At 37.4% G+C, this 13,824-nt stretch overlaps 1 protein-coding gene across 1 annotated transcript; it reads left to right on the plus strand.

Annotated features, from left to right (window-relative positions):
* The first annotated feature begins 12,916 nt into the window (after window positions 1-12,916).
* On the plus strand, window positions 12,917-13,555 carry LOC133300773 (uncharacterized). Its single transcript, XM_061500363.1, has one exon. The coding sequence runs from the start codon at window positions 12,917-12,919 to the stop codon at window positions 13,553-13,555; it is 639 nt and encodes a 212-aa protein (XP_061356347.1).
* Window positions 13,556-13,824: the final 269 nt, after the last annotated feature.

Consider the following 13,824-nt stretch of genomic DNA (forward strand, 5'->3'; position numbering starts at 1 on the left):
TGCGACTCCATAGAGGCAGAGTCATGTTCCAGACAAAAAGAAAAGCATGGTCAGAAGTCGGTCTATGTAGGAGAGAATAAGGAGGCAACGGAAATTACCTCGCCTTCCTTATGCGAAATGGACGGTGAGCACAAGGACAGAAGGAGTGTTGAACTCCGTTTCATCTTGCATGCAAAACAAAAATCCTCGTCCAGCCAAAGGGAGAAAAATGAGCAAGAAATGGTGAAGAAGCAGCTCATGGCACACTTTCCATGGCTGTTGTAGCTCAGCCGAACCAAGGAGAGCAAGGGAAAAGGGGACTTAGATGGTAACTCTCCTTACCATAAATTCACGGTCTTTGTGGTGTAGGTGAGAGGGGAGAGATGAGAACCTAATTCTCCTTGAAGTTCTTCTGTGTGCGTTTTCTATTTTAGAGGGAATGGTTGGACTAAGTTTCGATTCAGAATGAAAGACAAGTGTTCAGCCGTGGAGTTCCACCTTAGACGCATAGAGAAAAGGGTATAATGAGAAGGATGTCTGATCCTAATTAAGGTGATTGAAGTCTGAATACATTAACTCAAGAGTTCAGATTTGTTTACTCCTAAAATGTACACAAGCCGTGATTGAATAATGAAGAGTGCGTGTGAGGACTTGCTATCCAATGAGAATACATGCATGTGGATTTTAGGCCAATGAGCATTTAGCATTCAGATGCTTAGGATAACCTAAGAGATTAACTTAAGAGAAACTTTGGGCTGAAGTATGTCCCCTACCAAGGTCTTGGGCCGTGACCCTTAAAAGGCCTGGGGAAAGTTTTGTCCTCTAATGGGTCACAATTTCACATACCTTCTAAGAATTATCTAGGATTTTATTAAGGGATATATCTTAAAATTAAACCTCTCCTCTTTAACTAGGACATTGAATTCCTAAATATATATAAATTGACCATGATTGTAGCAAATAAATAATTTTCCCTAAATTAACTAAATTCCATCCTAATCAATATTTTAATTTCCCAACCTTTATTCCTCTAAAATATAATTAACCTACTTTTCATTAATTAAGTTTAGTCCACACAATATATATACATATATATATATATATATATATATATATATAAATTAATATATTTCCAATTCAGGACAAACTTCTATGTCCCTAAATAACATTTATATAATTCTCTAAATTTGCGGATGTTACAGCAGGAATGCGAAGAATGTTTCCAGAATCTTAAGGAAAAATTGACAACAGCTCCAGTGTTAGTACTTCCTGATCCGGAAGATGAATTTGAATTATACAGTGATACTTTCAAAAAGGGATTAGGATGTGTGCTGATGCAAGATAGGCGGGTGGTAGCGTATGCATCAAGGCAATTGAAACCGCATGAAGAAAACTATCCAACCTACGACCTAGAGCTTGCTGCAATTGTTTTTGGGTTGAAACAATGGAGGAATTTCTTGTATGGAATGAAGTTTGCTGTATTTAGTGACCACAAGAGCTTGAAATACTTGTTTGATCAAAAGGAGTTGAATATGAGACAACGACGGTGGACCGAGTTCCTAAAGGATTATGATTTCGAATTAAAATACCATCTCGACAAGGCTAATGTTGTAGCTGATGCATTGAGCCGGAAATCTATGAGCGTAGCTAGCATGATGATAAGAGATTATGATGTGATTGAGAGGTTCAGAGACCTGAAATTATCTAAAGTCTTTCCATGCAGAATTTGTGGCATCGAAATTACAAAAATCGAAAATGAAATGTTGACCAGATTTAAAGAAGCTCAACTGCAAAATGAAAGTGCTAAACGACTGAAAGGTCAGAGTGGTGTATCCTACAATGAGGAAGGAATACTATTATATCAGGATCGTATTGTTGTCCCTAGGCAGTTGGCAGAGGAAGTGATGGCAGAGGCCCATCAGGTTCAATTCACTATCCATCCGGGAGCTACAAAGATGTATCAAGACCTAAAGAGTAATTATTGGTGGCCTGGTATGAAGAAAGATATTGCGAAATTTGTCTCTAAGTGTCTAGTATGTCAGAAGGTCAAGATTGTGTTAGTATATGGATGTCCTAGAGACAATCTTTTAATTAGATTAGGACATATGTGGACCTTTGTATTGTCGCAAATAAATAAAAGAACTATTTATCCTGTTTCATATTTTGTCTCAATATTACTGCTAATATTTTATATGAGTAACTGGATAAACCTCTTGGAATAAAATAGGTATCTCTTGAGTATCTGTGATGAGATCACGATAATGAGGATTCAAGGATACTGGATATTTATTCCTAATTTTATGTTCCTAGTCTAGAGACACTGAGAATGGGGATAAGTGATCTCGGGTAAGACTAGCACGACTTATCTACTTGTATTCGGACGCAAGGTAAAGACCTCATGAGCTACAGATGTGGAGATGTCTTAGCTAAAGTCGTGGGTGGATCTATAAGGTTATAGCTCGCACTGAACAGACCCACAAAAGAGACTCTATGAGGAAATCTCACAGAGAGTATAATTAGAGTAGTCTCTTTATATTTGGGTATGTCTTTCCTTAGACCAGAAGTTATTACCTAGACTGTGTTCTAGAAGGCATGCTTTGACTGTATACCTCGTCTGCCTGAAACATGGAGACTCATAGGTATATTGTTGGGCTTGTCCTGAAAGAGCACAAGGCTAGGGTGATAAGCTGAAGGAATTCGTCAAATCTCTGCGAGAGATTAGGTTATCTGTAAACCGGAGAAATCAGGATGACATTTACAGGGACTCGAGAATCTATGTATAGTAAAAGAGATCATGAGATGATCTGCCTTTAGAGTCAGTAAATTCAAGATTCCCTATTTCGAATAAAGCTTACCCTAAACCGCAAGGGTTGATACGCTTCTTTACCCTAGGTTTTATGGAAAGGTAACCGAGATGAAAAGAAATACATACGGCAACCAAATATGTGTATTAGGATGATCAAGTCATTAATCTAACTAGCTCTGGGGCAACAAAGCATTGCTAGTGCTCTGTGTTGTCATTAAATGGGTTGTGGACTTGTTGGGCCCGAGCCCATTTATGTCAGTGGCTATGTTGGACCTAATGGGTCACACACTAACACCTTAATGTCATGATGATATAGCATTAAAGGTATTAGGCCTAATAATGGTTGTTAGCCCAAGATGAAGTTTGGAAGCCCACCTAAGAGGGAGAGAGCGCATGGTATTGTTAATGGGCTTGGATGGTCCAAGACATTACTAATTAATTTAATTAGTTAAATTAATTATCAAATATTTAAATATTTGAATTTTGAATTTTGAGTTTTGAGTTTTGAGTTTTGAATTTTCAAATTTGCAATTTTGAATTTTCAAATTTGCAATTTTCAAATTTGAAATTTGAAATTTGAAATTTGTCAAATTTCAAATTTCAAATTTCAAATTTCAAATTTGAATTTTGAATTTTGAATTTTGAATTTTGAATTTTGAATTTGAATTTTGAATTTTGAATTTTGAATTTTGAATTTTGAATTTTGAAATTGAAATTTGAATTTGAATTTGAAATTGAAATTGAAATTTGAATTTGAATTTAGAATTTAAATGTTTAAACGTTTGAATTTAAATGTTTGAATTCGGATTTGAATTGGCTATGAAAAGTTGTTTCATAACAAAAGGATAAGATGAGATCTTGTTGGAACAAATCCATTGTATCAAGAGAAGATCTATGGAGATCCAAGGGCTGATTTGGGGCGCCATTTTGGTGGGAGATGATTGTCATCTTGTCAAACCAACAACCTCCAATCAGATTTGGTTGTTGAGAGAATCAGTGAGCTAGTTGGTTCAAACTTGAATGCAACAGCTCAAATGTATCTGGACCCTTTTTGGGCTGAATAGGGGCGCATGAATTGGTGATCATATGATGACCATTGGTTCAGAATTTTGACTAGATAAAGACATAGTCTTATGAGGATTCAAAGGGGAGGTTGTTGGGATTTTTGAATTGCAACAACTCCACATTTGTCTCACTCACTTGTGCGCCACTTTCATTATAAGTAAAGTAAAAATTCTGATTTGATACACTAATTCTCTCCCTCTCTTGTGCGCCTAGTTGGTGAGTTCCTCCTTAAGGTTTTTCAAAAGAACCTAGCCAATTCTTCTATATACCATTCCCACTCTTGTGAAGTTTTCATGCTAGAGACTTCACTCTTCTAAACACATATACCTAGCCTCCTTCTTCACTTATTGAGCGCATAGCAAGCCTCTCTGTGGTGGTCAATTGGTGGCTTTCAAGAAAGCGTTCTTGCATCTTGACGTGGGTGGTGTGGATCAACGTTAGAGGGTTTGAACCCTTCAAACATAACACTGATCGTCTTGGAGTTTTGAACTCACAAACAAAGGTAACATCACATGCCATAAAGCATGATTCTTGATTGCATGTGTAATTCTGCATATGAAAAATTTTGTTTTTCCCTCTCACATGCTACGACCTTCAAGGCCATTTTACTTTCAGATTGAGCATCAAAAGCCTTATGGTATGTTGCAACCTCTCGATGTTCCTGAATGAAAATGGGAGAGTATCTCCATGGATTTCGTAGTGGGATTACCGCAAACACAGGCTAGTTATGATTCTATATGGGTAATTATGGAAAGATTGACCAAGTCCGCACACTTTTTACCAGTACGGGTAGATTTCTCTGCTGAGAGATTGGCTAGGCTCTATGTGAAGGAGATTGTGAGGCTTCATGGGGTGCCTGAGAGCATTGTTAGTGATCGGGACCCGAAGTTCACTTCTCGCTTCTGGGGAGCATTGCAGGAGGCTCTTGGCACTCAGTTGAGACTGAGCACTGCCTATCATCCACAGATGGATGGTCAGACTGAGAGAACCATTCAGACGTTGGAGGATATGCTGAGGACTTGCACCCTGGAGTAGGGTACTGCATGGGATCGATATCTCCCGCTGGTTGAGTTTTCTTATAATAATAATTTTCATGCTAGTTTGGGTATGGCTCCCTACGAGGCATTGTATGGTCGCCGTTGTAGAACACCTACATGCTGGTCAGAGGTTGGGGACGCAGAGCGATTTGGATTAGATTTTGTTCAGGAGACCACTGAGCAAATTAAAATGATTAGGGATCGTCTGAAAAAGGCTCAAGATCGCCAGAAAAGTTGTTATTATGATCTCAAACATCGGCCTCTAGAGTGTGAGGAGGAAGAAGATCATGTGTTTTTAAAGTTATCACCGGTTACGGGTGTTGGACGAGCCCTTGGAGTGAGGAAGCTGAGTCCGAAATTTATTGGACCCTACCAGATTCTACGTAGGGTAGGACCGGTTGCTTACCAGCTTGCCTTGCCTCCTCAATTATCAAATTTACACGATGTGTTCCATGTTTCCCAGTTGAGGAAGTATGTAGCTGACCCTTCTCATGTGGTTCAACCTGATGATGTTGAGACTCGAGAAAATTTGAAAACTCTCGTTGGGCCACTGAAAATACTCGAAAGAGATGAGAAGAGGCTGAGGAATAAATCCATTCCTATTGTGAAAGTTCAATGGGAAGGAAGGGCGCCTGAAGAGTCCACTTGGGAGCGGGAGGACGAGCTTCTCCGGCAATATCTGAGTTTAAGGACAGGTATATTCTTTTTTGCAGACAAAATCGCAAAAAGGTGGGGTGACTATAATAGCCCAACATGATTAATTTGTAAATTACATGTAATTAAGTAATTAAGCATGTATTAGTGAGTAAAATTAAGTATTGTGCCTAATTAAATCAATTAGGGTCACTTTTGAGGTAAAAAGTGCACTCAGTGAAAATTAAGGGGTATAAATGAGTGTAGGCAAAAGTACCCAAAATATAAAAATAAAAGTGAAAATATTCTCATGTAACATCCCGAGCGCTGACGAGGGCGGGGAGTGATTGCCGGTGCAAAGAGGCACGGACAAGGAGCAGCTCCTGACAGGCTTCTAGCGGGGGGTTACATGCATGAATGAATCGAATCGACACCCGAAAGAGAGGGATTCCAAAGACTGTGTAGGTATGAGACTGCACAGTTTTGGGATAGCTTATAAGAATTAATTTGTACTACCTATACTAACAAGATGCATCTGCTTTTCGGTAGCCTGGAACGGAAGAACTCTATAGTTAAGCGTGCTTGAATTGGAGCAATTCTGGGATGGGTGACCTCCTGAGAAGTTTTCTCAAGAAGTGTGCGAGTGAGGACAAAGCACGCTGAAAAGTCTCATGTTAGTGTGTGGGGATAGTCGTTGATCCTTGCAAGTTACCAGGCGTTACAAGTGGTATCAGAGCAGGGATTCCAAAGACTGTGCAGGTATGAGACTGCACAGTTTGGGATAACTTATAAGAATCAATTGGTACTACCTATACTAACAAGATGCATCTACTTTTCGGTAGCCCTGATCGGAAGAACTCCACAGATAAGCGTGCTTGACTTGGAGCAATTCTGGGATGAGTGACCTCCTGGAAAGTTTTTTCGGGAAGTGTGCGAGTGAGAAAAAAGCACACTGAAAAATTTTGTGTTAGTATGTGGGGATAATCATTGATTCTTGAAGCGGTCAGGCGTTACACAAACAATGGCTGAAAATCACTTCCCTATTAACCACCGGGCCTAGTTCACAAAAATCTCACAATACTAAAAAAAGAAAACTCTTCATAAAATACATTATCCGAAAAACCAATGATACTATAGCACAGTATGACTGTGAGTAGACCAAGGTAGCCTCCTGCTATGCATAATATCTTGTATCTTCAACATTTTTAAATAGAGGTACTATGAGCATTCAACATCTGAATCATCAAGCTAATCAATGTCAAGTTCAAAATCATCGGGAGTCCATTTGCAGATCAGGTTAAGTCCAAATGTAGCCATCTTGATTCCCAGGAAACGTTGTAAAGAAGAGTACTCACAAAGTCAGCATATTAGTCTCACTATATTATAGACATAATAATGTAGATGCCATCATAGTGTCCCTATCACAAGTGTTTTTATATTTCAGAGCAGAAGTGGCAATATAGGTTGAGCCCGGCGGGTTAACCCACCAACCCGTCAAAACGGGGCGGGTTGGGTTGAGGTTTTCAACCCACCAATCCACCTCGTCTAGAAGTGGGTCAAAACGGGTTCAACCCGCCGCGGGCCGGGTTGACCCGCCGGGTTATATATATATATATATTTTACAATTAGGTAGTATTTCATTAGTCCTAAAATTTTTGTGATATCCAAATTTTTTTGATATCCAAATTTTTTTTTATCTTAGTACTTCTTAGAAAAAATAAAGAATAACAATTTTATTTATGACAAATGTTATCTATATATAAATCTCTAAAGAATGTTTGACAAATATTAATATACATTTAAGATTGAGACTAAAAAATACAGACAAGTGTGAAATAAAATAAAATAATATTAGAAAAATTCATAAAATATAATTTATTTTTAAATTTTAATTAATTTATTTTTAATTAACGGGTTGGTGGGTTGACCCGCTAAGCCACCATAAAACGGAGTAGATTCATTTTTTCAACCCATATTTTTTGACGGGTCAACCCGCCTTGCCCCGTTTTTGACGGATTGGTGGCGGGGCGAGACGGATCGGGGCGGGTCAACCCAAATTGCCACCCCTATTTCAGAGAAGAACTTGCTTCTGAGGTTACCTCCTTTCTGGAACCTTGCAATAAAACGAGGACAATAACATCAAGCAACCAACAATTCAGGTTTCACACAAAAAAAATATTTCTGTCAAATATTGTACACAAATTATAAAAACCAACGATTTTGATTTCATAAAAATCAAATTTATAATGAATTTTGATTTGCTAAAAAGATCACACAAGAATGGCTACTAGATAAGAAGCAACCTTTGTATAATCATTAAGGTTGACAAAGATATGTATCTTATCCTTGTTAATCATTTTTGCTATGGTATCAGATGATATGGCAGATACATCCACAAAATGCTCTTGCTTCAGACTGAACACTTTGTCTCCATTCAGTACCAACATTTGGAATGCTTGGCATAGCAGAACACCTACATATATAGATCACTAAGTACGAACCAAAAATAGAAGGAACAAGACACACACACGGATTGGATTAAACCAAGTTTTATACCTCAACATTTTTCTTGTTGTGCATGCCGAAAATAGATCCCATGAGATGTGACAAGGGGTGATTACCAAAATTTCTCATATCCTCCCTCATGCTTGATTGGCATAGTCGGAGTCGGAGGATTGCTGAACAGAGGAAGAACAAAACGAGATGCAATTAAGGAGCGGCGTGCAGCATATTTACGACTGTAAACAGTGAGTAAAAAACATATTATGAAACAAAGGAAAACAAATTTATTATAATATAGTATCCTTTCTATGATTTTTAACTAGACATATCTAATATAAAAAGGATACTATAAACCACTCCCCGTTACTCGACCACCCCACGCTCGTTAGTCGGGTTTAACGGGGAGTGATTTATAATATCCTTTCTATATTAGATATGTCTAGTTAAAAAATCATACCTGATTTCCATAGCAAGCAGGGTCAAATGTATATGCTAATGCATGGAATGGCTGGACACTAGGAAGAACTGACATCTGTTAAACAGAAGATGATAACAATTGAACCATTTTCAAGTTAAACACAACCATATGGGCATCATATCATATATTTGATTAAGAAGATTAAAATAGTGAATGAATTGGTCCCGACATTATTTGCCTCCTGATAATCCCTTCAACTTCACGATCATTGTATGACGATCCTCCCAACTGCAGACAGACTGCAACATGATGACAGATTTAACCAATTGATGCCAAAAAAAAAATTATAAACTATATTACTTCAAGATATCATATTAACCACACTTGGTTCATGAAATTAGCAAATCAAAGCATTGTGGAAACTACAATAAACATACATACATCACATAATCCCATAGAAGCAGAGAAATGTATAAACATTATTTTTCCGCTATATGTGCATACTAGCAGATCGAGTGATATGAATCATCAAAGGTAGATACAAAAGCAAAAAATAAGGTATTTGCCAATAATAGAGGGGCCACAACGTATACTTACATATAGGGGCTACACACATATTTTGGAAATGACATGATACATCTAAAGCTTCTACATCATTAAGGTTCAACAAAATTACAACTCTACATATCATCTCAAAATTCGGCATACAATTAAATTACAACTGAACAAGATTTTTACATCTTATATAAGACAATAATCCCAAGTACTATTTCAACAATTAGCAAAACCACCCCACGCTCGTTAGTCGGGTTTAACGGGGAGTGATTTATAATATCCTTTCTATATTAGATATGTCTAGTTAAAAAATCATACCTGATTTCCATAGCAAGCAGGGTCAAATGTATATGCTAATGCATGGAATGGCTGGACACTAGGAAGAACTGACATCTGTTAAACAGAAGATGATAACAATTGAACCATTTTCAAGTTAAACACAACCATATGGGCATCATATCATATATTTGATTAAGAAGATTAAAATAGTGAATGAATTGGTCCCGACATTATTTGCCTCCTGATAATCCCTTCAACTTCACGATCATTGTATGACGATCCTCCCAACTGCAGACAGACTGCAACATGATGACAGATTTAACCAATTGATGCCAAAAAAAAAATTATAAACTATATTACTTCAAGATATCATATTAACCACACTTGGTTCATGAAATTAGCAAATCAAAGCATTGTGGAAACTACAATAAACATACATACATCACATAATCCCATAGAAGCAGAGAAATGTATAAACATTATTTTTCCGCTATATGTGCATACTAGCAGATCGAGTGATATGAATCATCAAAGGTAGATACAAAAGCAAAAAATAAGGTATTTGCCAATAATAGAGGGGCCACAACGTATACTTACATATAGGGGCTACACACATATTTTGGAAATGACATGATACATCTAAAGCTTCTACATCATTAAGGTTCAACAAAATTACAACTCTACATATCATCTCAAAATTCGGCATACAATTAAATTACAACTGAACAAGATTTTTACATCTTATATAAGACAATAATCCCAAGTACTATTTCAACAATTAGCAAAACCACCCCACGCTCGTTAGTCGGGTTTAACGGGGAGTGATTTATAATATCCTTTCTATATTAGATATGTCTAGTTAAAAAATCATACCTGATTTCCATAGCAAGCAGGGTCAAATGTATATGCTAATGCATGGAATGGCTGGACACTAGGAAGAACTGACATCTGTTAAACAGAAGATGATAACAATTGAACCATTTTCAAGTTAAACACAACCATATGGGCATCATATCATATATTTGATTAAGAAGATTAAAATAGTGAATGAATTGGTCCCGACATTATTTGCCTCCTGATAATCCCTTCAACTTCACGATCATTGTATGACGATCCTCCCAACTGCAGACAGACTGCAACATGATGACAGATTTAACCAATTGATGCCAAAAAAAAAATTATAAACTATATTACTTCAAGATATCATATTAACCACACTTGGTTCATGAAATTAGCAAATCAAAGCATTGTGGAAACTACAATAAACATACATACATCACATAATCCCATAGAAGCAGAGAAATGTATAAACATTATTTTTCCGCTATATGTGCATACTAGCAGATCGAGTGATATGAATCATCAAAGGTAGATACAAAAGCAAAAAATAAGGTATTTGCCAATAATAGAGGGGCCACAACGTATACTTACATATAGGGGCTACACACATATTTTGGAAATGACATGATACATCTAAAGCTTCTACATCATTAAGGTTCAACAAAATTACAACTCTACATATCATCTCAAAATTCGGCATACAATTAAATTACAACTGAACAAGATTTTTACATCTTATATAAGACAACAATCCCAAGTACTATTTCAACAATTAGCAAAACCACCCCACGCTCGTTAGTCGGGTTTAACGGGGAGTGATTTATAATATCCTTTCTATATTAGATATGTCTAGTTAAAAAATCATACCTGATTTCCATAGCAAGCAGGGTCAAATGTATATGCTAATGCATGGAATGGCTGGACACTAGGAAGAACTGACATCTGTTAAACAGAAGATGATAACAATTGAACCATTTTCAAGTTAAACACAACCATATGGGCATCATATCATATATTTGATTAAGAAGATTAAAATAGTGAATGAATTGGTCCCGACATTATTTGCCTCCTGATAATCCCTTCAACTTCACGATCATTGTATGACGATCCTCCCAACTGCAGACAGACTGCAACATGATGACAGATTTAACCAATTGATGCCAAAAAAAAAATTATAAACTATATTACTTCAAGATATCATATTAACCACACTTGGTTCATGAAATTAGCAAATCAAAGCATTGTGGAAACTACAATAAACATACATACATCACATAATCCCATAGAAGCAGAGAAATGTATAAACATTATTTTTCCGCTATATGTGCATACTAGCAGATCGAGTGATATGAATCATCAAAGGTAGATACAAAAGCAAAAAATAAGGTATTTGCCAATAATAGAGGGGCCACAACGTATACTTACATATAGGGGCTACACACATATTTTGGAAATGACATGATACATCTAAAGCTTCTACATCATTAAGGTTCAACAAAATTACAACTCTACATATCATCTCAAAATTCGGCATACAATTAAATTACAACTGAACAAGATTTTTACATCTTATATAAGACAACAATCCCAAGTACTATTTCAACAATTAGCAAAACCACCCCACGCTCGTTAGTCGGGTTTAACGGGGAGTGATTTATAATATCCTTTCTATATTAGATATGTCTAGTTAAAAAATCATACCTGATTTCCATAGCAAGCAGGGTCAAATGTATATGCTAATGCATGGAATGGCTGGACACTAGGAAGAACTGACATCTGTTAAACAGAAGATGATAACAATTGAACCATTTTCAAGTTAAACACAACCATATGGGCATCATATCATATATTTGATTAAGAAGATTAAAATAGTGAATGAATTGGTCCCGACATTATTTGCCTCCTGATAATCCCTTCAACTTCACGATCATTGTATGACGATCCTCCCAACTGCAGACAGACTGCAACATGATGACAGATTTAACCAATTGATGCCAAAAAAAAAATTATAAACTATATTACTTCAAGATATCATATTAACCACACTTGGTTCATGAAATTAGCAAATCAAAGCATTGTGGAAACTACAATAAACATACATACATCACATAATCCCATAGAAGCAGAGAAATGTATAAACATTATTTTTCCGCTATATGTGCATACTAGCAGATCGAGTGATATGAATCATCAAAGGTAGATACAAAAGCACCAATAGTTTCAACAATTTGTCCTTCTTTACGCACTTAGAGCAAGTGGGATCTTCAAGCCACTTCTCACTTGTTCTGAAGTTAGGGCATCCACCTATGTCATTCTCATCTCCACCCATGCTACCTTCGATCTGCGTTGCTGTCATTTGTGAAACCCTTCCTGGTAGGGCCAAAAACCCTGAAATACAGACATGACTGCTTCCGTATGTTAAAAATAGGAGTTTTAATTTTAAACTTATTTGAAAGGTTGTTGTTTACTAGTAGTTGTAGTTAGCTCCTGTAAATAGGAGTTAGTTTTGATTTTAAGCAATCTGTATAATTTGTTAGGATCTTTTGTATCTTTGATCTGATTTTGGATCATCTTTTCTGTATTTAAACACCATTACTATGGTGCAGAATGAATAAGAAAGCAAGTACATATTTTGACATGGCACCAGAGCTGGTTTGATTTTTTTCTCCATCATCATATACCCACCCACCGCTTCCCAAATTTAATTTTTTTTCTATTTTCTTATACGACGTCGTCACCCACCACCTCCACAATTTAACCTTTTTTTTTTTTTCTCTTTTTCCCTCTTCTTCATCTGCCAATATGGAAACCCCACCCCTCTCCGATTCTGAACAACACCCACCCTCTTCTCAAAACCCACCCCCGCCACCCAATATTGTCATCAACCAAGATCATTCCTCTCTTCCCCTCACGGTTATTCTTGATGATACAAATTATCCTTTGTGGTCACAGCTAATGGATATGCGTATTGGAGCTCGAAACAAATCCGGGTTTCTCACCGGTGCCGCCAAGAAACCACCGCCCTCTGATCCAACGTACGACGCCTGGGTCACCGATAACAAACGAGTCAAGAGCTGGTTGATTGATGCTATGAATCCTGGTTCGATGCAACGTTTCATTCGGCTTGACACCGCTTCGGAGATTTGGGACGCGGCTGCTCGAACATTCTACGATGGCTCCGACGAATCATGCTTGTTTGATCTCAATCAACGTTCGTTCTCTACCAAGCAATCTGGCCGTCCCCTTTCCATCTATTTCAACGAACTCTTGTCTCTATTTCAAGAGATTGATCACCGTTCCCAATCGTCTTCCGCTACTGTTGAAGGTATTATCTCTGATCACTCTGCTTTCTCTCGTCTGCGTGTTCATATTTTCCTGGCTGGTCTGGACTCGGAATTTGATCAAGTGCGGGGGAAATTCTTCGGAAGGACCCCAAACTAGACCTTGAAAGTACATATGCCTATGTCCGTCGTGATTACCATCAACGCCACACCATGGGTGCTCAAAAACCGAATTCTGATGCTGCTGCCTTTGTCTCTCAATCTCGTTTTTCTTCCAAACCTCGCAAGGAAAACTTCAGCAGCAAGGGATCTTCATTTACATGCTCTCATTGTGGGGAATCAGGGCATTCTAAACAAAGATGCTATGAATTAATTGGGTATCCAGAGTGGTGGGATTTCACCAAACGTCCTCGGAAGAAGTCTCTTGCG

The sequence above is a fragment of the Gastrolobium bilobum genome, unplaced genomic scaffold (genome assembly GCF_033153095.1).
Source record: "Gastrolobium bilobum isolate Gb01-03AN ecotype WA unplaced genomic scaffold, APGP_CSIRO_Gbil_v1 utg14974, whole genome shotgun sequence".
Classification (NCBI taxonomy): Eukaryota; Viridiplantae; Streptophyta; class Magnoliopsida; order Fabales; family Fabaceae; genus Gastrolobium; species Gastrolobium bilobum.